The 26,152-nt window shown below is 40.9% G+C and overlaps 1 protein-coding gene across 6 annotated transcripts in view; it reads right to left on the bottom strand.

The window, feature by feature from the left end:
• The window catches only part of wake (wide awake), a 206,339-nt gene that overhangs the window by 39,129 nt on the left and 141,058 nt on the right, over window positions 1-26,152 (bottom strand). For 2 of the 6 annotated variants that reach the window (XM_069502512.1, XM_069502515.1), the window contains exon 1: window positions 879-2,079. The exons of 3 other annotated variants lie outside the window; for them this stretch is intronic. In XM_069502512.1, coding sequence (XP_069358613.1) covers window positions 879-1,545 — 667 coding nt within the window. In that variant the 5' untranslated portion in view covers window positions 1,546-2,079. Of the gene's footprint in view, window positions 1-878; window positions 2,080-12,802; window positions 13,056-26,152 lie in introns of those variants that run through there. One more of the 6 variants, XM_069502513.1, reaches the window with a different exon arrangement.

Raw genomic sequence — 26,152 nt, 5'->3', positions numbered from 1 at the left:
GAAAAACCTAACCTAAGACAAATTCAAATAAAAGGTCAGAACTTTATGTAAACAACAACAAAAAATTGAAGACTTACCAATTAGAAGGACCGCATGATTGCATCCAAGTTTGACACAACAACTACAATAATTACTACAACTACTTACTACAATAATTGTTATGGCCCCAATGCATCAATCATTTTGGAATACACTGTGTTCACGTGTGAAACAACAATTTAAAAATTACTTGTAATAGGTAGGTATAGAAAAATATAGATGCAGTCACGTCATTTTAAATCAAGATTTAAAGCAATAGTCATGTTTATGCAAAATTTATTATTGTTTCACGTGATTTTTACACATTTTACGTAAATAATAAAAATGTGATTCCGTCTTTCAGTAAAGGTATGTAATTCGCGGTGAAGGAAAACATCAAGAGGAAACTTGCATGCCTCAGGCATGACTCTCAGAGTTCTTAAAGGTGAGTAAAGTCTGACAATTCGCATTGGACCAGCGTGGCAGACTATGGCCTAAACCCTTCTCACTCTCTCATTCTCACTCTGAGAGGAGACCCGTTCTCAGTAGTGGACGGGTAATGGGTTGATCATGATGACGATGATGATGATGATGATGATGATGATGATAGTTAAAGACCTGCAGAGTGATTCGCTAGCTCAGTCACTCACTCAACTATTTCAAATATAAATCCATGTGGACCCAGTTGTGGGCATCAATTAAGTAAAGTATAAACAGTACCAAATTAATTACAGTTCTAATTCGTTATCAAATGGACCTGTTTAGTGTTTACGCATCAAACGGGTCAAAACCCAATAAGTATAACTAATCCAATAATTACGCACTTGAATTAATATTTGTAATATAAAAACAATACGTACTCAAGTAGGACGACGGTGATATGGGAAGCTTCCTGTCCTTCGGCGGGGTACTGTACACAAACGCTTGATTCACGCAACCCCGTGGCTGACTCCCCCACATGTCACTTTCCGAACCCCTTCGAGTCCGTCGCTGTGTGGTGAGCCCCGTTATCACATTCGCACTCTCAGATTTACCCATACCCTTCAACTTCTTCTTTGTCTTATCTTTCGTCTCCTTTACAGGAGAGTGTATGTGCAGTATCGCCGCTGCTTTAGGTGGTATCCTATCTGGGACTAGCAGCTCTTTTGCGGATACACTTTTTGTTTTCTTATTAAACAAATCACTAAACTTGGTCTTCTCCACCCGCCTGTGTCGTTGCGGTTTTAATGTCAGGTCGATGTCGCCGCTCTTCTTCCTCGGTTTCGACAGTTCCTGCTTCCGCTTCGCCATGTTGGGTGTCTTCGGTTTGTACGTGCCGTCGATGCCAGTGTACGCGACGCTGTAATCTTTCTCCCCGTTGAAGATTTGCGTCAGCACGACGTCGTCTTTGATTCCGTCTAAGTCTTCGGTAGTTTCGTCGTCTTTTGCTCGCCAGCGGTTGCCTATCAGTCGTAGGGAAGCGCGGACGGATCGGGAACGTCGTAGGCCTCCTTGCTCCCTCTTGAACTTATCGAGGAGGGTCTCCATAGCCCTACGAGGGGAAGAGGGGCACGCGGGGCCCTGGGCATCGCACGTCACGATCGACTACGCGCACGCTATTCAATGGAACGATAGTTACGTGAGTCGTTTTCTTTCCGACGTTCACTCGTAGTGGCGTCGGGCCGATGAATGCTGGCAACGACAATCGAACTTCTGGTAGGGCTCAACACGACCCCGGACCTCCAGAACCCGGTCTTACCTTCCGCGGAGGCGGCTGTCTGATAAACTGATCTCATTTGCACAATCTCATGATTTGATAAGATAAGGTATAGCGATACAACTGTTTGAAATGTCACCAAGACAGAGATTTGTTTGTATGTGACGTACTTTTAATAAGATAAGTGGGTATTGTAAGGTATTGTATGTCGATTTAAGTAATGCACTGGCCTCGTGGTAAAGCTGTGAAATTTTCTGACGTGTATTGGTGTTGGGACGTGATTTATGACGCGGTAGGACACGCTATGAGCCCAGCTGCGGTCGCAATTTCGAAACTCGATTTTGAATTTACTATTCAGTTAGGATACCAGTCCTTTGTGCTACATTCGCTTACCATAAAGTTTATTAGTTACAGAACTTTTATTATAGTGTTACTTCATCAGTTATTATTATTATACTCTTTATTTGTATCACCACAAGAAGGATTACATAAAAGAACAAAAAAATACAGACAGAAGGAAAATACAAAAGCACGCACCCCACGAGCCCTCTCAGTTAATGGTAGGTACACTTGTATTACACTATTGAAGTACTTTTGTATACAAAAAATATATAAGATGTATACACCTAACTAGCCTTATGACCGTGACCTAGTCCACGTCGACTAAACAAATTTCAAACCCCTATTTTACCCTCTTAGGGGTTGAATTTTCCGAAATTGTTTCTTAGCAAATGTCTACATCACAATAACGATCTGCATGCTAAATTTCAGCCCGATCCGTCCAGTAGTTTGAGCCGTGCGTTGATAGATCACCAGGCAGTCAGTCAGCTTTTCCTTTTATATTTATAGATTTTTAGGTATGCATACTAAAGCTTTTACTAGTTTTTGCTAAGTTACTTTCTCATAAAGACATTATATCAAACGACCGAGACATTTTATTCGCAACGGTACTTAAATGGAAAAATGCCTTGTATTCAGCTCTAAGCTACGTAGGTAAGCTGTATAGGGACCGGTTGGCACTGATACTGACATACATGGGACTCGGTATAAATCAGAGCTGTTACGATTACCTACCAGAGAAAATAGAGTAGGTACAAGCGATGTTTTTTACGGTTCCGCACCTCAAAAAAGGAACCCTTACAGGATCACTTCGTTGTCTGTCTGTCTGTCCGTTTGTCTGTCGTGTTTGTCACAAAAACCTATAAGGTATTTTCCCGTTGACCTAGAATCATGAATAAATCTGAAAACCGTGGATTTGTGGTTACATCACACAATAAATTGAAATGTGTTAATGAACAAATAATTAGTATTTTCGATTTTCAAAGTAAGCTAACTATACCAAGTGGGGTATCATATAAAAGGGCTTTACCTGTACATTCTAAAACAGATTTTTATTTATTTTTATGCATATTAGTTATTGATTTATCGTGCAAAATGTCGAAAAAATACGACTGCAGTTACCTACGGAACCGAGGTGCGCGAGTCTTACTCGCACTTGGCCGGTTTTCATCCCAGAAAATCAAAGAGTTCGCGCTAGATTTTTGAAAACCTCTTCGAACTTCGAAGCTCGAACCGTTTCCTTCAAAAGTTTTACAATAATAATCCCTGATGTACCTACCAACGTTCTTCGTAACTTGACGCGTGAGTAATAATATGTTGGCACCATTGCAAATCACGCAATAATAAACCCTAGGTTCTAAAGATTAAGCAAACAAGCAATGGTGCCAACATATTACTCACGTGTCAAGTTAAGATGAACGGACAATAGAAACAGTGGTTCCGAAAATATTTCAATATCGAATACAAGCAGTGGCGTGCACAGGATTTCAAGCCAGGGTATGCATTTAGGCATGAACTTATTTTCCGGCAGGTTTTAATTAAAAATAAGCATTGATTTATTACAATAAGGGTAAGCAGTGCGTTTATGCCTCTATCAGCTGCACGCCACTGAATACAAGCAATTCTGACCACGTAAGGAAGTTTGCGAATTGGTTTAAAACTCACCCCTAAATTAAAAAGTAGGTACGCACCTGCTATCCGACAACTTTACAATCATTGAATACTTACCCGAGTTTACCCGGTTTTATTTATTTTGCCATTATCACGAAGGTATTTTTAATAATTAACTTTTTATGTTACTAATTTTTTCAATGTTTTTTTTTCATATTTTTTTTTAATGTGGGTGCTGTATTTTTTTACTTTGAAGACCTCATAGTAATAATTTACTTATTTAAATTATTTTCCTTCCTGCTATTGTTATTGGTGATTTTCCTTTGTGTGATGCGATTATGGGCTGGGTAGGTTAATTACATAGTAAACATAAATTGTCCTTACTTGACTAAGTAGGTGCCTACTCTTTATCAAAACCTACTTAAACCTAAATGTCTATACTCTAGACTAATAAAAAATTGAAGTGTGTCTGAAATTTCGAAATAACTACCTCATATTACGCTCATATGGTTATTTGAACAGTACCATTACATAACTCAATCACATGTTTTTAAAATTTTTGTCTGTCTGTCTGTTTGAACGGGCTAAACTTCGGAACGGCTGAACCTATTTTGACGGGACTTTCACAGACAAGGAGAGGAAACATACGCTACTTTTTAGCCAACTTTCAAAACCACAAATTCATGGTTTTCAGTTTTTTTCCCCTAAGTCTTACTGCTTTAAGAGCTACCAACCTGCCTAATTTCATGATGCTAGGTCAACGGGAAATACCCTATAGGATTTCTTGACAGACACGACGGATAGACTGACAGACAGACAGATAACATGACAGACGGACAGACAGACAGATAATAGGTTTGGAACCCTCGTAGCTTTAGTTTTAAGTTTGCGTTATAATTATCACCACTATATCTTACAAATCTAACACCATACCAGACCATCAATAAGAGTAATTTATTACCTATTTTGAATAAATCATTTGACTTTGACTTTGAATTTGACTTAACGAAGTGTTCCTAAAGTAAAAGGGTAGTAAAAGGGTTCCTTTTTTCCTTTTACGGTACCCTAAAAAAACTAAATCTACGCAGATGAATCCGCGGAAACAGCTAGAGGCTAGAACCTCTATTATAGTAGGTTAGACGGTAGCTGACCTTCTCTTAAGGTCACGAAAAACCTAAGTATTAAAATTTTCCATTTCTTATTTCACTCGGACAAAAGAGTGAAAAGCAATGAACTACTGGTGAAATTTTTTCCTTAAAATTTTTCGTAACTAGGTACATAATAGAATTAATTACGTACGTAATTACTCAAATTGAAAGGGTCGGAACAGTTTGTGGAGTAAAAATATTAAAGAATTATAGATGATAGGTACCTATTGATCTACGCTTTGTAGAGCTTTAATCAGTTTGCAATTAATTAATACCTATATGTATATACCTATTTAGCTGTTACTTAGCTTTGCATAATAAAACAAACTAGAAATCAAAGCGTGATGTCCGCCCGACTTAAACATACATACACGTATAAACAACATTAGGGACATAGAAACAAAAGTTATTTCTTACTTTGTAGTGTTTTTGGAAGTCGGTTTTTTTAATATTTTTATTTTTGGAATTCGGTTAAAAAAACATGAATCCGGTGCGCGAATCCAATAATTCGCATAATTATGTAGTAGCTTTTGTTTTTAATCCTACAAATACCTAGGTACCTAAAACCTTGTGTTTATTCAGGCTAAATAGTCAATGGTGTCAACATAATATTATTATCATTAAATATCTGACCATGAACCGTGTATCGCGTGTCACATGAGTGCTGTTAAAACCCTTTCACGTGGACTAATTACTTATATTTATTCAAATTAACCTTTCATTACTCTACATTCACATTTAATTCGACGCACATTTTATAAATGAAACAAGTAAACTCAGGAGCACCCTTTGGGAACTCATGTTTTAAATTGCGGTATTCACTCTGCAATCCTATGTTCTCTTGATTTGTGTGGTATTACTCCTTGATATATTACTAGCTGATCCCCGCGGCTTCCCCCGCGTAGATTTAGGTTTTTAAAGATCCCGTATAGCCTATGTCACTCAGGAATAATGTAGCTTTCTACTGGTGTAAGAATTTTTAAAATCGGTTCAGTAGTTCCAAAGATTACCCCCTACAAACAAACTTAACGACATTAACTCTTTATATAATAGTATATTATATATTATATGTATACTACGGTACTAAAATAAGGTGTAAGGCTGAGATATGTTGTGGCCGTATGGTAATAATTAAATGCGGCAACGGTGAAAGATGTTTATTGAGAGCCGTCTTATGATCTACTCTCGCTTATGGACTAACAATACTAATAAAGAAATCTTACATACTATTGTCTTAATCGTATTGCTTAACTACCTAACCTACATAATTTTGCATCACCTCTCTTTCAATCCGATGTGCAGGCAACCTAATTCGATATATTGAGGAGTTGCATTTTTATGTTACTTAAACTGACAATTCGTACATATTACAACTCCCCTGAAAATGTATGCGGTTACCCCTCCCCTTAAAAGAAAAAAAAATGTTAGACGCTACATCGAATCAGAAGAAAAGATGATGACAATCACAAAAATAAAATCTAATGCTAAATAAAATTAAAATTATGTAAGGAAACATTTTTTTTTATCGTTACTTCCTGTGCTCAAGTGCAATTTATCTTATCTCTTTCTTCGTATGGGCATACTTTCAACCTTACTTATAACTAGAAAAATCGTAATCTATTAAGTGCAGTCAAGGATTTAACTTTTACAAAAGTTTCGAAAAATCTCATCATAGGTAATAAAATAATCTCAAAATAGCATCATAGGTATTAGATATGTATAAGCTGAGATATCGATTGCACTAATCGACTTAGTTGTCTCAAAAGATTCTTTGACCTATCAAATCGTCCTCATCATCAGTATACAGCTGTCGTAGCATCGTCGTAAGACGGTAAATATAGGGTTTCTATTCTATAACCCATAATAATACTTATTATTAAGTAAACATCTCAGGTATTCATATTTCCTGGACAGTCATAATAAATCTCTCCTAGTCTTCATCTTCCTTTCAAGTTACTTCTTCACATAATACAAATAAATAAACAAATCAACAAACGCGGCGCGTACTCTCCTAATTAATATTTAACATAACATGCTTGCAAGCATTTTTCATAAGACTTATAGTCTTCATCAAACTTATTTCTTTCAATAAGTATTTCAATAGCATTCAACTTTTCATAAAAAATTCTAGGTCTTTCACTAACACCAGCGCGGTAGATAATGATCAAGAGTCTAGACAAATATATATAGTTGAATGAGGAGGTACTAAATATGCGCAAAACATCGCGTTTAAACAAATAAATAACAATCAGATTCCTACGTCAGTATGTCTCAATCCAAAATAAATATTGTATATTTTATACCTATAGCACTTCTACAGCCGAAGGGTGATCAAGCCTTTGGTTTGCAGAGTCCTAATTTGTCAAAGCCGGGTAAAGTCTTATATCGTCAAAACTAGCACGAAACTAGACGAAAAACGTCTGTAGGGGAAAAAATTCTCCTTATTTCATATTCATTTCCTTGTATTTGCAAATTGCATCTCGAGCAAAACCATTGTCTCGTATAACAATACAAAATATTCGGGTACGCGTGTGTCGTTGACCACGCGATGACACCGTTATAATTCTCTGAATTATTAATATTTACGAAAGAAGTAAGTACCTATTTATTCATTTATTAATTATTATCTATTATTAGTTTAAACTATCCTACACACTATATAAAATCTTACAAATAAAGCACGAACGGAACTTATTAGTAGATAGTGGAGGAAGTATCATTTATTATAAAAAACCAATATTCACCTAACCTATACCTACGTACAAAATTTAATTATCTACCCAAGAAAAAAAAATTACAATTGCTACACATTTTACCTATTTGCCCATTACGAGAGATAAATTGCACTTACTTTAACTGTTAGCGACGCATTTCAATAGTCAATTTCGTGACCGCCGTGTAGTCGCCGTCGTCATCAGGACAGGTTTTGGTCATCAGGTCCGGAGGTCTGGAGTCTGCGCCTCTTCTTTACTGCATCTTAATGGGCCGGGAAAACCCTGGACTCCTCGAACTGGGCCGGGAATACCCTGGACACCTCCTAGTTTTGGCCGGGATAACCCTGGACGCACGATGATGCTGGGCCGATCAATGAAGCTTGAGATGTCTTCTGTTCATAAGCGATTCATTTTTTTTGGCTTATTTCTTGATGTTAGTGTTTCTTGATTTTTAATATAGGACGTGGAATTATTTTCTTCTTTTTGTTCTAATTGAGTCTTGAATCTTGATAATATTCTTTTGAAAATTGTGTAGTCTTCTTCTTGATCGGTGCCCAGCCGGTGCACGCACTTAGATTAGGCATGCACCGACTGGCAAGGGTCGCCATGAGATATGTTGTGGCCGTATGGTAATAATTAAATGCGGCAACGGTGAAAGATGTTTATTGAGAGCCGTCTTATGATCTACTCTCGCTTATGGACTAACAATACTAATAAAGAAATCTTACATACTATTGTCTTAATCGTATTGCTTAACTACCTAACCTACATAATTTTGCATCACCTCTCTTTCAATCCGATGTGCAGGCAACCTAATTCGATATATTGAGGAGTTGCATTTTTATGTTACTTAAACTGACAATTCGTACATATTACAAGGCCTTCTCCTAGTGGTTAGGACTTAGGACGTCCGCCTCCTAATTGGAGGTCGGGGTTTCGATCCCGGTCACGCACCTCTAACTTTTCGGAGTTACGTGCGTTTATATCACTTGCTCTAACGGAACGGTGTAGGACAGCATCGTGCATGTCTGAGAGTTCTCCATAATGTTCTCAAAGGTGTGTCTGCCGATCCGCACTTGGCCAGCGTGGTAGACTATCGATAGTTACATACTAACGTGGCGCTCATTAGGGAAGGCCTATGTCCAACAGTGAACATCCACAAGCTGACGATGACGACGACGACGACGACGACGACAATGATGATGATGATGATTAAAAGGATAATGTCAAAGGTTCCTACGATCCGTGTGGGTGTTTTGTGCAAATGTTATGTGTGCTTTAATACGAACAAACAATGGAAACAGTCAGTGGGCCTATTAATTAATGTATTTGTATCAATTGAGACCATAGTTAAAACAGTGAAGGGGCAAGACCAGGTTCAGAGTATAGAGATTTCGGATTACGAAAAGCGGTTTTTGTCACAGGGTCGAACAAGTCACGATGCAAAACCGATACTGCTGCAAACAATTGAATTGATTTGTGATTATATATATTTGGTATGTACCTACATACCTACCTACTCTAATGTTTATCTCTTAAGTGCTAATTTGATGATAATCTTCTCAGTAGAAAATGCTTTCCGAACCGGTCATGAACCGGTGCGCCGGTCCGTGGTAGTCCTCGACTACTCATAGGCTACAAAGCGCTAGAACCTAGAGCCGTAAAACCAGTTTTAAAAAATCGCCACGAGTGCCCGTACGACCGTCACTCCGCGCTATCCAGCACCGGGTTCGCGCGAGGGCTGTGTTGGTGTGCGGGGTGTCCCTAACGCGATTGCCATCTCCCGTACGACCGTCACTCCGCGCTATCCAGCACCGGGTTCGCGCGAGGGCTGTGTTGGTGTGCGGGGTGTCCCCAACGCGATTGCCATCTCCCGTACGACCGTCACTCCGCGCTATCCAGCACCGGGTTCGCGCGAGGGCTGTGTTGGTGTGCGGGGTGTCCCCAACGCGATTGCCATCTCCCGTACGACCGTCACTCCGCGCTATCCAGCACCGGGTTCGCGCGAGGGCTGTGTTGGTGTGCGGGGTGTCCCTAACGCGATTGCCATCTCCCGTACGACCGTCACTCCGCGCTATCCAGCACCGGGTTCGCGCGAGGGCTGTGTTGGTGTGCGGGGTGTCCCTAACGCGATTGCCATCTCCCGTACGACCGTCACTCCGCGCTATCCAGCACCGGGTTCGCGCGAGGGCTGTGTTGGTGTGCGGGGTGTCCCCAACGCGATTGCCATCTCCCGTACGACCGTCACTCCGCGCTATCCAGCACCGGGTTCGCGCGAGGGCTGTGTTGGTGTGCGGGGTGTCCCTAACGCGATTGCCATCTCCCGTACGACCGTCACTCCGCGCTATCCAGCACCGGGTTCGCGCGAGGGCTGTGTTGGTGTGCGGGGTGTCCCCAACGCGATTGCCATCTCCCGTACGACCGTCACTCCGCGCTATCCAGCACCGGGTTCGCGCGAGGGCTGTGTTGGTGTGCGGGGTGTCCCTAACGCGATTGCCATCTCCCGTACGACCGTCACTCCGCGCTATCCAGCACCGGGTTCGCGCGAGGGCTGTGTTGGTGTGCGGGGTGTCCCCAACGCGATTGCCATCTCCCGTACGACCGTCACTCCGCGCTATCCAGCACCGGGTTCGCGCGAGGGCTGTGTTGGTGTGCGGGGTGTCCCCAACGCGATTGCCATCTCCCGTACGACCGTCACTCCGCGCTATCCAGCACCGGGTTCGCGCGAGGGCTGTGTTGGTGTGCGGGGTGTCCCCAACGCGATTGCCATCTCCCGTACGACCGTCACTCCGCGCTATCCAGCACCGGGTTCGCGCGAGGGCTGTGTTGGTGTGCGGGGTGTCCCCAACGCGATTGCCATCTCCCGTACGACCGTCACTCCGCGCTATCCAGCACCGGGTTCGCGCGAGGGCTGTGTTGGTGTGCGGGGTGTCCCCAACGCGATTGCCATCTCCCGTACGACCGTCACTCCGCGCTATCCAGCACCGGGTTCGCGCGAGGGCTGTGTTGGTGTGCGGGGTGTCCCCAACGCGATTGCCATCTCCCGTACGACCGTCACTCCGCGCTATCCAGCACCGGGTTCGCGCGAGGGCTGTGTTGGTGTGCGGGGTGTCCCCAACGCGATTGCCATCTCCCGTACGACCGTCACTCCGCGCTATCCAGCACCGGGTTCGCGCGAGGGCTGTGTTGGTGTGCGGGGTGTCCCCAACGCGATTGCCATCTCCCGTACGACCGTCACTCCGCGCTATCCAGCACCGGGTTCGCGCGAGGGCTGTGTTGGTGTGCGGGGTGTCCCCAACGCGATTGCCATCTCCCGTACGACCGTCACTCCGCGCTATCCAGCACCGGGTTCGCGCGAGGGCTGTGTTGGTGTGCGGGGTGTCCCCAACGCGATTGCCATCTCCCGTACGACCGTCACTCCGCGCTATCCAGCACCGGGTTCGCGCGAGGGCTGTGTTGGTGTGCGGGGTGTCCCCAACGCGATTGCCATCTCCCGTACGACCGTCACTCCGCGCTATCCAGCACCGGGTTCGCGCGAGGGCTGTGTTGGTGTGCGGGGTGTCCCCAACGCGATTGCCATCTCCCGTACGACCGTCACTCCGCGCTATCCAGCACCGGGTTCGCGCGAGGGCTGTGTTGGTGTGCGGGGTGTCCCCAACGCGATTGCCATCTCCCGTACGACCGTCACTCCGCGCTATCCAGCACCGGGTTCGCGCGAGGGCTGTGTTGGTGTGCGGGGTGTCCCCAACGCGATTGCCATCTCCCGTACGACCGTCACTCCGCGCTATCCAGCACCGGGTTCGCGCGAGGGCTGTGTTGGTGTGCGGGGTGTCCCCAACGCGATTGCCATCTCCCGTACGACCGTCACTCCGCGCTATCCAGCACCGGGTTCGCGCGAGGGCTGTGTTGGTGTGCGGGGTGTCCCCAACGCGATTGCCATCTCCCGTACGACCGTCACTCCGCGCTATCCAGCACCGGGTTCGCGCGAGGGCTGTGTTGGTGTGCGGGGTGTCCCCAACGCGATTGCCATCTCCCGTACGACCGTCACTCCGCGCTATCCAGCACCGGGTTCGCGCGAGGGCTGTGTTGGTGTGCGGGGTGTCCCCAACGCGATTGCCATCTCCCGTACGACCGTCACTCCGCGCTATCCAGCACCGGGTTCGCGCGAGGGCTGTGTTGGTGTGCGGGGTGTCCCTAACGCGATTGCCATCTCCCGTACGACCGTCACTCCGCGCTATCCAGCACCGGGTTCGCGCGAGGGCTGTGTTGGTGTGCGGGGTGTCCCCAACGCGATTGCCATCTCCCGTACGACCGTCACTCCGCGCTATCCAGCACCGGGTTCGCGCGAGGGCTGTGTTGGTGTGCGGGGTGTCCCTAACGCGATTGCCATCTCCCGTACGACCGTCACTCCGCGCTATCCAGCACCGGGTTCGCGCGAGGGCTGTGTTGGTGTGCGGGGTGTCCCCAACGCGATTGCCATCTCGATTCTCAATCTGTCGCCTACTATACCTACCTACCGGACCTAGCTACGCTAGCTATGTCGTTGTCATCTCAGTTCATTTTCGTTTCATTATTCATTTCGTATTATTTTTTTAGTCTAAAAACTTTTAGTAGGTACTAAAGAGAGTTCACCTTTGTCCATTTAATTTCATTATTAGTTTATAAGAAGTAAGTATAAGAAAGATAATAAAACTTAAAAAAAAAAACAAAAGTTCCGAGGTCACGAGATGAGACAAGTTTTCTCTACCTGAGGTTTTTACGCGGTTTATGTTTAGGTACGTTAGTTTTTATTTTCATTTTGTATTTATGATCTTGCGATTTACTTTGTTTTACCTAATTAATACAATATTTTATTGTAGGTATTTTACTGATTTTTACTCTACAACGTTATACCAAATAAAGTAGGTAAATATCCGATAATAGGTAGGTTATAGATAGAAGTTGAGACGAGTTTTTTTACCTGAGCTTTATTTACTCGCTAACCTGCGTTGTAGAAGTGCCTACAAGGTAAAATATTTAAGTATCAACTTAAGTAATAATATTTTGTCTCTACACAAATTATATAATTTTTATTTTTGATAAAAATATTCGCTTCTATTTTTATTGATAAAATTATTTAAAAATGTTAATTACTTATGTACGCAAGTGGGTCCTACCTAATTTTTTTTTAACCATAAATATTCTTTATTAAAATATACCTATCTACGATTTGTCCGACCCAATACACATCAACCGTTTTCATGTTTTGAATAATAAATTATCAAACGAGCTTTTACCGATTTGAGGTGTCCTATCTAACAATCCAACTGTCAACATAACCACACTTTCACTGATGCTTTATTTTACCACTTTGTCCGAACACAATCACAAAATACAACACAAACACAACACAATAATCGATATAAATCGATAACACAATATCCTAAATTAATCGATTCCATTGATAAAACTTATTTTATATTTAAAATTAGAACACCAAGCATTCAAAACAATATAACTAACGTTCTCAACTAGCATAAACAACTGTTGTTGGGTGAAGTTGGCTGCGATTCACCATGGCTGCCAACTCCAGACAATTACAAGCTGTCATCCGCTGCGTATGGGCAACATAACAACATGGCGGTTGAATATCAATATGGCGGATAGTCACAGTCAACGGCCTTTGCGGTCGCATAGTAATGAATGGGGCATGAACCTGTTTGATTGATGTAATTTACTTGCGCTTGCGCAATTTTTGTATTAAAGACAGGACGTTTAAATATACCCGTCCGCAGTCTACACGTCATATTCAAGGGTAACGATCAGTTTGATCCTTGTTAACGATTTCTTGTTTTATTTTATAATAATTCTAAAATCCCTACTAATGTTATGAACACGAAATGAGTGTGTTTGGTTGGTGGTTTGTCCTTCAATCACGCCGGAACGAGCAACGAATCCAGTTAAATTTTGCATGGTTATTGTCAAAAACCTGGCGAATGATATTTTTTTTGCCAGAAAACCAAATTTAACGGGATAAAAAAAAAGAATTGCTAGTTTACTTAGCCTAGAAGCGGGCATTACAATATTGTTTTTATGTCTAGTACCTACTTATTTACATTTTGACAGTCTCTATTTTAATTCATTCAAGTTCATGATTCTAGGTCAACGTTTTCAGATTTCCCCCTTAGTCTACTATAAGACCTACCAACCTGCCAAATTTCATGATTCTAGGTCAACGGGAAGTACCCAGTAGGTTTCTTGACAGACACGACAGACAGACAGACTACGAAATGATCCTATAAGGGTTCCTGTTTCTTTTTGAGGTACGAAACACTAAACATGCGATCATTATTCGATTATTATCTTTAAAAAAATGTCACTCTTAATAATTACGTGATAATTGTTATACTTATTAATAATAACCAGCAAAAAGTTATAGATTAACCTAAAAGTTATTAATTGACATAAAAGAGTTAAAGACATAAGAGAGCGCGGACACAAAGGATAATAATTAAAATAAAGTTACTCGGTCGGGCATCAACAAATAAATTATTCAAACTTTGTGAAAACCCCGCTTAATTTGTAGAAAGTTGGAAAATAATTTTAATACTAACGATTCCGGTCAATCTTCATTTTACTCTAAAACTTAATTTTACTTTAACTTTGCTCGTATTTCTAGTAGAGAATTGGAGATACGAGCAAAGTTAAAGTAAAAATAAGTTTGTTTTGTTCTAAGGGACTGTACACAAAACTGCGATGCGAATTTGCAACGCAGAAAGTTGCGACACGAATTGCTGCGCTGCGATTTCGTGCGGCAAGGCGTCTCCCTTCCACGATAAGGTGACATCGCAGGAATGCGCGATTCGAATCAATTCGCAAGTTCTTGCGACGCGACGTGCGAGCTCGCAGGTTTTTGCGATGCGACGTCGCATCGCAGTTTTGTGTACAAGCCCTTAAACGGTAGAGATTCTCTAACGTTTTAGAACAAAAACAAATTGAAAAAGTGTACAGTTATCTCCCTCGCCCTTGCTCGTATTATATATTCAGATTTAATAGAATTCTGGTTTCTGGCTCACTTATTTTATAAATATTTAAAAATAAATATATAATGTGTTTATCTACGCCCATGCTATAAATCCTCTATAAAAGATTCTGAAACAGTTAGCTTATTGCCAACATTAAAACACCCAATATCTTAATAACCATTAAAGCATCCAAACGAGTGTTATAATGTTGTACTGAATTTCATAAATCTGTCTCGTTATGCCAGCCGTATAGCGCTGTCTCTTTTTCACAGGAGTGTTATAATGAAATTCAGTACAACATTATAACACTCGTTTGGATGCTTTAATGGTTATTAAGATATTGGGTGTTTTAATGTTGGCAATAAGCTAACTGTTTCAGAATCTTTTATAGAGAATTCATAATATTATGGGTGTTGATAAAGTCTTGTACGCAAGTGTTGCACTCAAGTCATACTATTATCACATAGATAAACCGACTTTCGTGTTTTAATGCCCCTCTTTATACAACAGTTGCATACATAACTAATATAGTAGGTATCTTTGTTTGTTTTTAGGGTTCCGTACCTCAAAAGGAAAAACGGAACCCTTATAGGATCTCTTTGTTGTCTGTCTGTCTGTCTGTCTGTCTGTCTGTCAAGAAACCTACAGGGTACTTCCCGTTGACCTAGAATCATGAAATTTGGCAGGTATTTAGATCTTATAGCTGACATTTGGGGAAAAATCTGAAAACCGTGAATTTAGGGTTAGATCACACAAAAAAAATTAAATTGTGGTCATGAACTAATAATTAGTATTTTCAACTTTGAGTGACTATATCAAGTGGGGTATCATATGAAAGGTCTTCACATTCTAAAACAGATTTTTATTTATTTTTATGCATCATATTTTTTGAATTATCGTGCAAAATGTCGAAAAAATACGACTGTTGTACGGAACCCTCATTGCGCGAGCCTGACTCGCACTTGGCCGGTTATTTCCTTATGCGTTCCTTACCACTCGTCCGATTGCGATGAAACTTCGCGCAGCTGTTGGGATTAGCGAAAGGTTTCTGACATACTAACATTACTGCGAGTTATATACACTTACATGAAAGAGGCATTGCACCGGCATGCAATGCCGCTGGCAATTGGTTGTTGATGATGATGAAGTATTTAGAATGTGTGATAATAGAAATAATGTCTCAAATAGTGCGTACCCGTACATAAAACATGCGCCATAGAAAAATTTAAACTTATAAAACACTCGTAAAAACTGTTTTATCTTTTTATAAACATTTGTCGTAAAAAATGAACAATTATTATAGGTATATAATTTTACGTCGTCGTTTAGTCTTAAGATAAGTGCTTTTTAATTTTATTATGGGTAATAAATTAAAAAGATGGCCAAGTCGAACTCACACATGAAGGGTTCCGTACCATCGTCGTACAGGATATACCTCTTTTATGTAAATACTGCAATTTACTGACGGACTGCGCCATCTATATGTGATTTAGTCTAATTAATTTTTTTGTGAACATTTTTTTTTGTTATATAACCACAAATTCAAGGGGTTTCGCATTTTTTCTTCACTTGTGCTATAATACCTATCTACCTGCCAACATGATTCTAGCTTCATGACTAAACGGGAAGTACATTACAGGCTCTCTTGACAGACACAGCAGACAGGACAGACAGACAGACAACAAAGTGATCCAATAAGGGTTCCTTTTTTCCTTTTGAGGTACGGAACCTTAGTAAATTAAAGTAAGCTTAGCTTTTTTCAGTTATTACAATCTTAGCTTTAATTAATAAGGGCTTAAAACATGCTTTAAGTTGCCGAAGCCACGGCCGAAGCTTCTTGAAAGCTGCTTTTATTATAATCTGTTTACCACCGAGTGTACTGTTTACTCTACCGCGAAGCAATAAATAGCTTACCAGGAAGTTGCAAACATAATTAAGAAAAGAATGAAAACTTAATTTACTGCAAATTGAGGTATTACCAACTAAGTAGTTTTGTACTAATTTTTACTGTGCAGTAAATTACGGGAGCTTTTCTTGAAGTCTAAAATCTTCAGTTTCAGTTAGGATTTTTGAGGGCTTCTGTCACATTATTCTCCCTCTTTCTCTACATCGTATTTTTCATTGATGATGATGACTACTTCCCAACAATCACAATGGTGGTTTTCTAGGGACTCCCGAGATCCTTCGGCATAAGATAACACGTAGGACTCATCAACGAACAGCCTCTTAGGGTGAGATCTATAGAGCGCACTTTGACTTCGCTTAACCTTAAGACAGAGTTAAAATGAGGCAGATCACAGATGTATATCTCTCACATAAATCTGTCTCGTTTTAACTCAATCTTAAGTCTGAGCAAAGTCAAAGTGCGCTCTATAGAAAGCCTTAGACCTAGAAAGCTAAAATTTTGCGCGGAGGTTCATTTATAATGTAGAAAAGGAATAAGGCTGGTTTTTTCGAAATAACCGCGGATGGTCGCTAGTCGTACCTAATCACCACGCCTAGACCCGCGGATGGTCGCTAGTCGTACCTAATCACCCCGCCTAGACCCGCGGATGGTCGCTAGTCGTACCTAATCACTCCGCCTAGACCCGCGGATGGTCGCTAGTGGTACCTAATCACCACGCCTAGACCCGCGGATGGTCGCTAGTCGTACCTAATCACTCCGCCTAGACCCGCGGATGGTCGCTAGTCGTACCTAATCACCCCGCCTAGACACGCGGCTGGTCGCTAGTCGTACCTAATCACCCCGCCTAGACCCGCGGATGGTCGCTAGTCGTACCTAATCACCACGCCTAACTAATTTGTTCAATATTTAGGTATATCAAATCAAAATGATTTGTTTTTGATGGTGGGTATTAGTATCAGTAGGTCGAAATGGTGATCGGGGTGGGGACACGCCGCACACCCGCACAGCCCCCGCGCTTACCCGGCGCGGGTTAGCGCGAGTGACGTGCTGGTGTGCGGGGCGTCCGCGTCCCCCCGCCTCACACTCCGATTGGCATCTCGACCTGTCGCATACTATAGGTACAATGTGATTTTTTTAATGGAGATTATCATTTAACTAAAGCTCTATAAGGGTTTCAAACGCACCTGGCTTGAGAAGAAAATACAAAAATAAATTGTATGTAGCACAGCCAAGCACAATAGGAGTCGGATAAATAAATAAAAAAGCCATCGCAATTCCTATGTCTTACACGATAACCAGCCATTGTTCACCTTCCGCGCTGCAAGAATTGTTACATTGTGTTGAAACGACAGTGAAAGCCAGGGAAAAGTGAGTGGAAATCGCGATAACACGGCATTGAAAACTGTTATTTTATTGCGTCGCAAGTAATTTAAAGAGTTTTCAAAAAAACCCTGGACTGCGGCTTGCACTGCATCTTTTTCAGCCTGCACATTAAAGAGGATAAAATCCGCCATTTTGATTTTTAAGAATTTCATGTAGGTATAGTCCGTTACAGGTTGAAATGGCAATCGGGGCATGAGGCGGGGGATGCCCCGATTGCCATTTCAATCTGTAGTGTTGCAGGTTTCCTCACGATGTTTTCCTTCACCGTTAAAGCAAGTGATATTTAATTACTAATTAAAAACGCACATAAATCCGAAAAGTTAGAGGTGCATACCCGGGATCGAACTCCCGACCTCCGATTAGAAGGCGAACGTCCTAACCACTAGGCTATCACAGCTATAAATAATATAAAGGTACTCATTTAGTTACTATCTTACTGCAGTAACCATAGAAATTATCACCTTTTGCTTAGGTAATTTTTTTGGGTACATTTTACAACATAAATTATTATTCTAAGCTTACTCGTAAATATTGGTGTCAAGTGGAATAATGAAAAGCTTCCAAGAACGCTTGCTGCATTTTTGCGCAAGTAAGTAAAAATCGGAAACAGCTTTCTTGCTTGAACATAATTTAGAGCTGTTCTGTAATAATTTAATACTATGGAGCTTTAGTAAGCGTGGGGTATTATAACTATTCCTATGTTTTCCGTATACTCTCAGAATCTAGCATAGGTTCAAAAAACATTCGAAATTCAATAATAGGTTCGTTTGTGATTACTTGGCAACTTAAAATGGTTAACGCCCATTGACTTTTGGTCTTTGTCATTCTCATTACGAAACAGACAGAGCCTTACTACCTTCTCTCCGTGGATTTTTTATTCAGATACAAGTTAGCCCTTGACTGCAATCTCACCTGGTGGTAAGTGATGATGCAGTCTAAGATGATAGCGGGCTAATCTGGAAGGGGTATGGCAGTTTTTATTAAACCCATACACCTTTGGTTTCTACACGGCATCGTACCGGAACGCTAAATCGCTTGGCGGCACGGCTTTGCCGGTAGGGTGGTAACTAGCCACGGCCGAAGCCTCCCACTAGACCAAATGAAAAGTGGATAGATAGAATTGGCTGCAAATCTTTAGTCTGCCAGTGTGAAACAAAGAATTAGCTAGTTTTGGATTATCGAACGCTGGTGGTTTTGCATAAATCATTGCTAGTAGACACTAGACAGCAATATATTATTGTGTCGAGCAATTCTCTACCACGCCGACGCTAAACAAAGGACTGAATTATAATCGTAATTTTGCCAGCGTTCAGTTTATTGTTCCAGTCATCAACAATGCGGCAAATTAACAATTGGCCTCGTAACATATTATAGTTTGCAATTTTGAAGCACAAAAATATTATCCTGCTTTCTCCCTGAACCATGACTTATGAAGTTACGACCTTCTTTCCTTTGATCACGGTGAGTCCGCGTGGATTCTTTCATTTTCCGGAATAAAAAGTATAGCCTGTATCACTCTCCAGGTCTTTAACTATGTCCATACAAAAAACCACATCGATCCTTTGCTCTGTGCGACGTGATCGAAGAACAAATCAATAAACAAACCAACCAACAAACACACTTCCGCATTTATAATTATTTTGGGGAGTGATGGCTAGTGATATAACAATAGGAACATCTTCCTCCAAGCGGATGTCATGCTCTAACTTGTATTAGGTATATTATAGGCTTATGAGGTTAACACTTCGTTAGCGTGATCCAGGTTCCATAGTGAGTGATAGAAAATACCTGTGGTGCCATCTAGTAAGATCGTTGCGAGTTGCTTTCCGTCTTAGGTTAGAATCACTTGATTTCTGAATGATTCTTTTCATGAGTGTGAGAAGCATCATATTATATCTTCTGTGGCATCATCTTGTATCAAAATGAGGCGACAACCTTGAAGTTTTTTTGTAATTTGTATGATTGGTTTGGACTTTCGCGAAAATTCTCAAGGAAATAGCACTTAGTACAATAAAGTGAGTTCTACTTAAACGCCCACACTGTATCAGTGAACGAATAAGACAATTGGCACTGATTGTATGTATGCGTTACATCATCGTTACTCACTGACTTACTTCAGATGTCCAATTTAAGATATTGCGTCAAGAAATCTGGACCATTAGAGTAAACGTTAATTATAATTCTGCCGGCTTTTCTCAATAGAATCAGCGCGGCCGGGTGATTTGCCAACTCCGTGTCTAAACACTGAATGATAACCACCGAGCTCATTTGACATTGGTTAGTTCTACATTTCCGCTTCTCTGAGTGATATAAAAGTAATTTTCCGTAGAAAACCTTCAATGGATTATAAAGTGTTAAGTGAGCTCCGTGGCTATCATTCAGAATTAGACACTGGGTCATCGAATCAGGTAGGCTGGTTTCTGAACCATAACATGTGATACACATTTGAAAACAAAAGGGATCCTATCAGAAATCTCGATTTTTCAATTTAAATCTTTGCGTTTGCAGTAATTGAGCTTTTAAAGACAAAGCATTTAAAGTGATACTAGTATCAACTTATGTCATAGAAGTTATCAAGACAAGGACCTTGACAAAGGACGGAGAATGAAGGTGGATCAGATATGATAATAAGTCGACTATTGGGCCGTACCGTACCCTACATGGAGTTTTCTCGGCACCTTTACTATAGTTGCAAAATGATCAGGCTGTAACGCGGCCAAAAGTGATGAACTATGATCTTTAGAAGGAGACAAGCAAATTTGTAGAGCACAGTCTCGGTCGTTGAAACCGACAAAGCGTCATATGGGTATGAGTGACTGAGACAACGCTCTACAAAAATGAAATGTCATTCTAAAAGCCGATGTACCTAAGTAGTTTAATAAAGTTTGCACAAAAAAGATCGGCGGGCAAGAGATAAAAACGATATAAACTGTGTTTGTGGATCCAATCATGCGGAAATGGTCTATCGGGATTATTTTTCCACAAATGCAATCATGGTTTGGTATTAGCGATTCAATTGGAATTTGGATCGGATAACTAGATCAAGTGTTTTATGCAATTTATTTCTTTTAACCAGGCTTTCATATCGCGTTTCAATATTTTTATAATAATAATAATATCTATTGTTTCCCGTAGTTTTTATACCTATTAATGATAAGTTTTCGCTTGACTGCGTTTTGATTGATGATGAATTAGTTTAGCAATTGATTTTCAGCTGGATCTATTTGTCGTGATGTAACCACAAATTCTGCTAGCTCTAGCTGCTAGCACTATCAAGCTGTGATAGCCTAGTGGTTAGGACGTCCGCCTTCTAGTCGCGGGCACGCACCTCAAACTTTTCGGAGTTATGTGCGTTTTAAGTAAGTAATTAAATATCACTTGCTTTAACGGTGTAGGAAAACATCGTGAGGAAACCTGCATGCCTGAGAGTTCTCCATAATGTTCTCAAAGGTGTGTGAAGTCTACCAATCCGCACATGGCCAGCGTGGTAGACTATCGCCAAACCCTTCTCAGTTTGAGAGGAGACCCGTGCTCTGCAGTGAGCCAGCGATGGGTTGATCATGATGATGATGAACCACAAATTCACGGTTTTTGATTTATTCCTTTACTTGTGCTATACCTACCTACCAAATTTCATGATTCTAGGTTAACGGGAAGTGCCCTATAGGTTTTATTGACAGACACGTCACACGACGGACAGACGGACAGACAGACAGACAGACAGACAGACAACAAAGTGATCCTATAAACCCTTATAGGATCACTTTGTTTTTCCTTTTTCCTTTTGAGGTACGGAACCCTAAAAAGAACACCTATAGGTATAAAATGCTAGATACGTACCTACTTAGTCCTTATTTGAAACGGTAAACAAACGCCATATGTCATGTCATTGGACCGTAACTTGAGAGGGGAAAGCAGGTGCTCTAAAACTGTTTGAGAACCATAATTCCCGTTTTTTCCCATACCTACGAACTTTTTACGTCATTGGTAACTTTTCCATTTATTTGTTGACTAGCTTATGCTCTCGACTTCATCCGCGTGGACTACATAAATTTCGAACCCCTATTTTACCCCCTTAGGGATTGAATTTTCAAAACAGCCTTTCTTAGCGGATGTCTACGTCAAAATAGCTATTTGCATGCCAAATTTCAGCCCAATCCGTCCCGTAGTCACCTTTTCGTTTTATATATTTACATACCCGCGACTTCATCCGCGTGGATTTAGATTTCTTCAAAAATGTGTGCGAACTCTTTGATTTCCCGGTATCTATCTATACTAATAAAAAAAATTGAAGTGTCTGTCCGTAATTTCGAAATAACTACCTCATATTAAGCTCGTATGGTTATTTGAACTGTACCATAACTAAATCACACGTTTTTAAAATTTTTGTCTGTATGTCTGTCTGTTTGAACGGCCTAAACTTCGGAACGGCTGAACCTATTTTGATGGGACACTCTCCAGATCAAAATCATTTCGATCCGTTGCTTGCTCTTTTGCGGCGTGATTGAAGGACAAAGCAACAAACAAAATATACACTTTCGTCTGTCTGTCTGCTAGCCTTTCACGGCTCATCCGTTCAACCGATTCTGATGAAGTCCGGTACAGAGATAGCTTGCATCCCGGAAAATCAAAGAGTTCCCACGGGATTTTTAAAAACCTTAATCCACGCGGACGAAGTCGCGGGCATCATCTAGTAGAATTTCAGCCCGATCCGTCCAGTAGTTTGAGCTGTGTGGTTGAAAAATCTATAAAAAACCGGCCAAGTGCGAGTCAGGCTCGCGCAATGAGAGTTCCGTACTACAGTCGTATTTTTTCGACATTTTGCACGATAATTCAAAAACTATGATGCATAAAAATAAATAAAAATCTGTTTTAGAATGTACAGGTGAAGACCTTTCATATGATACCCCACTTGATATAGTCACTCATTCATTGACCATGGTTCATGACCACAATCTAATTTTTTTTGTGTGATCTAACCCTAAATTCACGGTTTTCAGATTTTTCCCCAAATGTCAGCTATAAGATCTACCTACCTGCCAAATTTCATGATTCTAGGTCAACGGGAAGTACCCTGTAGGTTTCTTGACAGACAGACAGACAACAAAGTGATCCTATAAGGGTTCCGTTTTTCCTTTTGAGGTACGGAACCCTAAAAATGAGCTGTGCGTTGATAGATCAGTCACTCAGCTTTTCCTTTTATTTAGATTTTACTATGGTTTAGGAGTTCGCAGTTCATTTGGTAGTGTATGTCGTACATTATGAATTTAACATTTCTAAGAGACGAAGTATTCATTATTCACGTATTCTGCTTTGCGTACATAAACATAAACCTTGTATCCAACGAGATAAATTTAGGGAGTTAGGTAAATGAATGTAAATAAGCAAACAGCAATACTCATTTGTTTGTACGACTTGTTACGACCCAATATTGCGTTAATTAGCGAAATTATAGGCGTGGGAGTGTTTTACACGTAAAGGTTAAGGGATAAGTAAGGTTGTAAAGGCTCCCGGACGACACTTTATGTGAACCGTATTGTGTGCTTGCTTGCTGCTGTGTGCTTTTTAGGGTTCCGTACGAATAAAGGAACCCTTATAGCAGTGGCGTGATAAGTGATAGTGTACATAGTGTAATGTGTAGAAAGAACACGCGAACAAAGTGTATCTCTAACCAAGAAAGACTAAGATGCGTCAGTGGACAATTTCTTAGTATATAAGATAATTTATAAGTTTAGGTTAAAATAAAATTACTTATTAGTCATATATTAGGCTAGATCGTAATATAATTGAGTAGCTTATTGGACCTCAACATTAAGGAAAAAAAAAGGTTACTTATTTAGAAGCTGTCATGATGAAAAATGACCATTGAGCCATTTCAACTTGGGTAAGCAATGATTTTATGCCTCTATGACCTGCACGCCACTGTATAGGATCACTTCGTTGTCTATCAGTCTGTCTGTCATCTGTCGGGAGTTTTAAAAATCGAAATCCACGCGGACGAAGTCGCGGGCATCGTCTAGTACGTATCGTTAATATTATAAATGCGAAAAGTGTCTCTTTGTATGTGTCTGTCTGCCAGCATATCACGGCCCATCCGTTTAACCAATTTTAACGAAATCTGGTACAGATATGGATTACATCCCGGAAAATCAAACAGTTCTCACGGGATTTTTAAGAAATCTAAAACTGCAGATTGAACCCGGGACCTCCCACGTAGGTAGGGCCACTTAAGTAGGGCCTCACGAATTAATTATCTAAGTATAGCAAAAAAGTTTCTATTAAAACTACTTACCCCCTCCGGATTCGCTCAAGTGATATTTACTTAGTGGAGGGTCTATATGTTTTTAAGAAAACATAGGCATTATGCAAAATCTTATGTTTCTAGACCCAAAAGTTTGAGCTGTTCATTGAGATGTCAGTCAGCCGGTTTCATGTATCTTCATAATATACCTATACTTATAAAAGGAAAAGCTGACTGACTGACTGATCTATCAATGCACAACTCAAACTACTAGACGGATAGGACTGAAAATTGGCATGCAGATAGCTAGTGTGACGTGAACATCTGCTAAGAAAAGATTTTTGAAAATTCATCCCCTAAAGGCGTAAATAGGGGTTTGAAATCAGTGCAGTCCACGCGGTCGAGGTCGTGAGCATATTAAGCTGGTTTAATAATAATAAGCTTTATTAAATGCACGTCACGTATTTAATAACAAATAATATAATAATAACAACACCGCTCGCGTGCACCAGTGTTGCAAATCGCCCGTTAGTTGACCCAAAATCCTCTTTGCCTGGAGAAAGCGGCCAATTTCGCGACAGATACGGCCCGTGACAAACCTAACTCGATTTTGATCCAACGACGTTAGACGTGATTGAACTATTCGGAATGTTTTTTTTTATTTTTTATTTTATCAGATACAAGTTAGCCCTTGACTGCAATCTCACCTGATGGTAAGTGATGATGCAGTCTAAGATGATAGCGGGCTAACCTGGAAGGGGTATGGCAGTTTTTATTAAACCCATACCCCTTTGGTTTCTACACGGCATCGTACCGGAACGCTTAATCGCTTGGCGGCACGGCTTTGCCGGTAGGGTGGTAACTAGCCACGGCCGAAGCCTCCCACCAGACCAGACCAGAAATTTAGAAATTATAAAATTCCAAACCCCTGCCAGGAATCGAACCCGGGACCTCCCACTAATAAGACCACAGCGCTCACCACTGCGCCAGGGAGGTCGTCATGTTATTACGGATTACGCAGTGTGTGCTAGAGATGGACCGTTAATAGGTAAAATGCATTCAAAATAAACTGGCGTCATTCCACTTGAGACCGTCATTAGCAATATTGACCATTTTTCATGATGACCTGTCATTAAATAGCTAATTACCTATTTAATGAATTACGCCACTGTCAGTAGGTACATAGTACGTATACCAATAATATGTTAATTGTTTTATATGTGGATTACCAAGTTGCAAAATACCAATGCTAATAAACAAGATTCAGTTACGTTGAATTTCAATGTAACTTTTAATTTAATTTTTTAATAGTTCATCAGTTAGTACAGAAATAATAAAACAAGCTAATTGAAGCACAGCCCGTTGCACGTTGTCGAATGTTCGAAATAAAGTTAATTTGTTAAAAGTTTGTAGGTACTTTTAATTGAATGAACAGTTTTTTAAAAGAGCACTCCGCGTTGAAGCCTGAAATAGTAATAGGTATTTTATAACATAAAAGTAGTTTAAAATACCTATTTTTTATTGTTGCTCGTGTTCGAAATAAAAACATTGCAATTGCACTACCAGTAAACAAATTCAAAAATGCATTAAAAAAGTGAGTTTCTAAGCTGAGCTAAGCCGGGGTGGGCTAGCTACCTAGTACCAGTGGTACCTACCTGTATTATAGCTCAGTTGCAATTTTTCGTCGAAGTAACATATTTTTTTAATCCAACTCTACACTAGTATCGTTTAGACAAGTGGAAAAGATATCTTTTGATAGAGGATACCTACCTTGGACTGCAATACATCGCAAGAAGTAACGTAGGTATAAGCATAAAAGTTCTTGGAAATAACCATCTCAAATATTATAATATTAGGCATTATAATTGCTCCGCTTCTGAGAATGCAAACACTAAAATGGCTGCTCTTTTTTAAATCCGTACTAATATGAATGCGCAAGTGTGTTTGTCTGTGTTTCTTTTACATTTTTGCGGCTAAAGAGCTGAAACGGATAATTCCTTATTTTCAATGGTTAAAATGCATTCGGAGTGCGGGATCGCATGCCACAAAACTGCACATAATATCTGAGTTATGTCAAGTACATTGTTCAATG

The sequence above is a fragment of the Maniola hyperantus genome, chromosome 13 (genome assembly GCF_902806685.2).
Source record: "Maniola hyperantus chromosome 13, iAphHyp1.2, whole genome shotgun sequence".
In the NCBI taxonomy this organism is placed as follows: Eukaryota; Metazoa; Arthropoda; class Insecta; order Lepidoptera; family Nymphalidae; genus Maniola; species Maniola hyperantus.
This window is presented reverse-complemented; position numbering and strand designations above follow the sequence as displayed.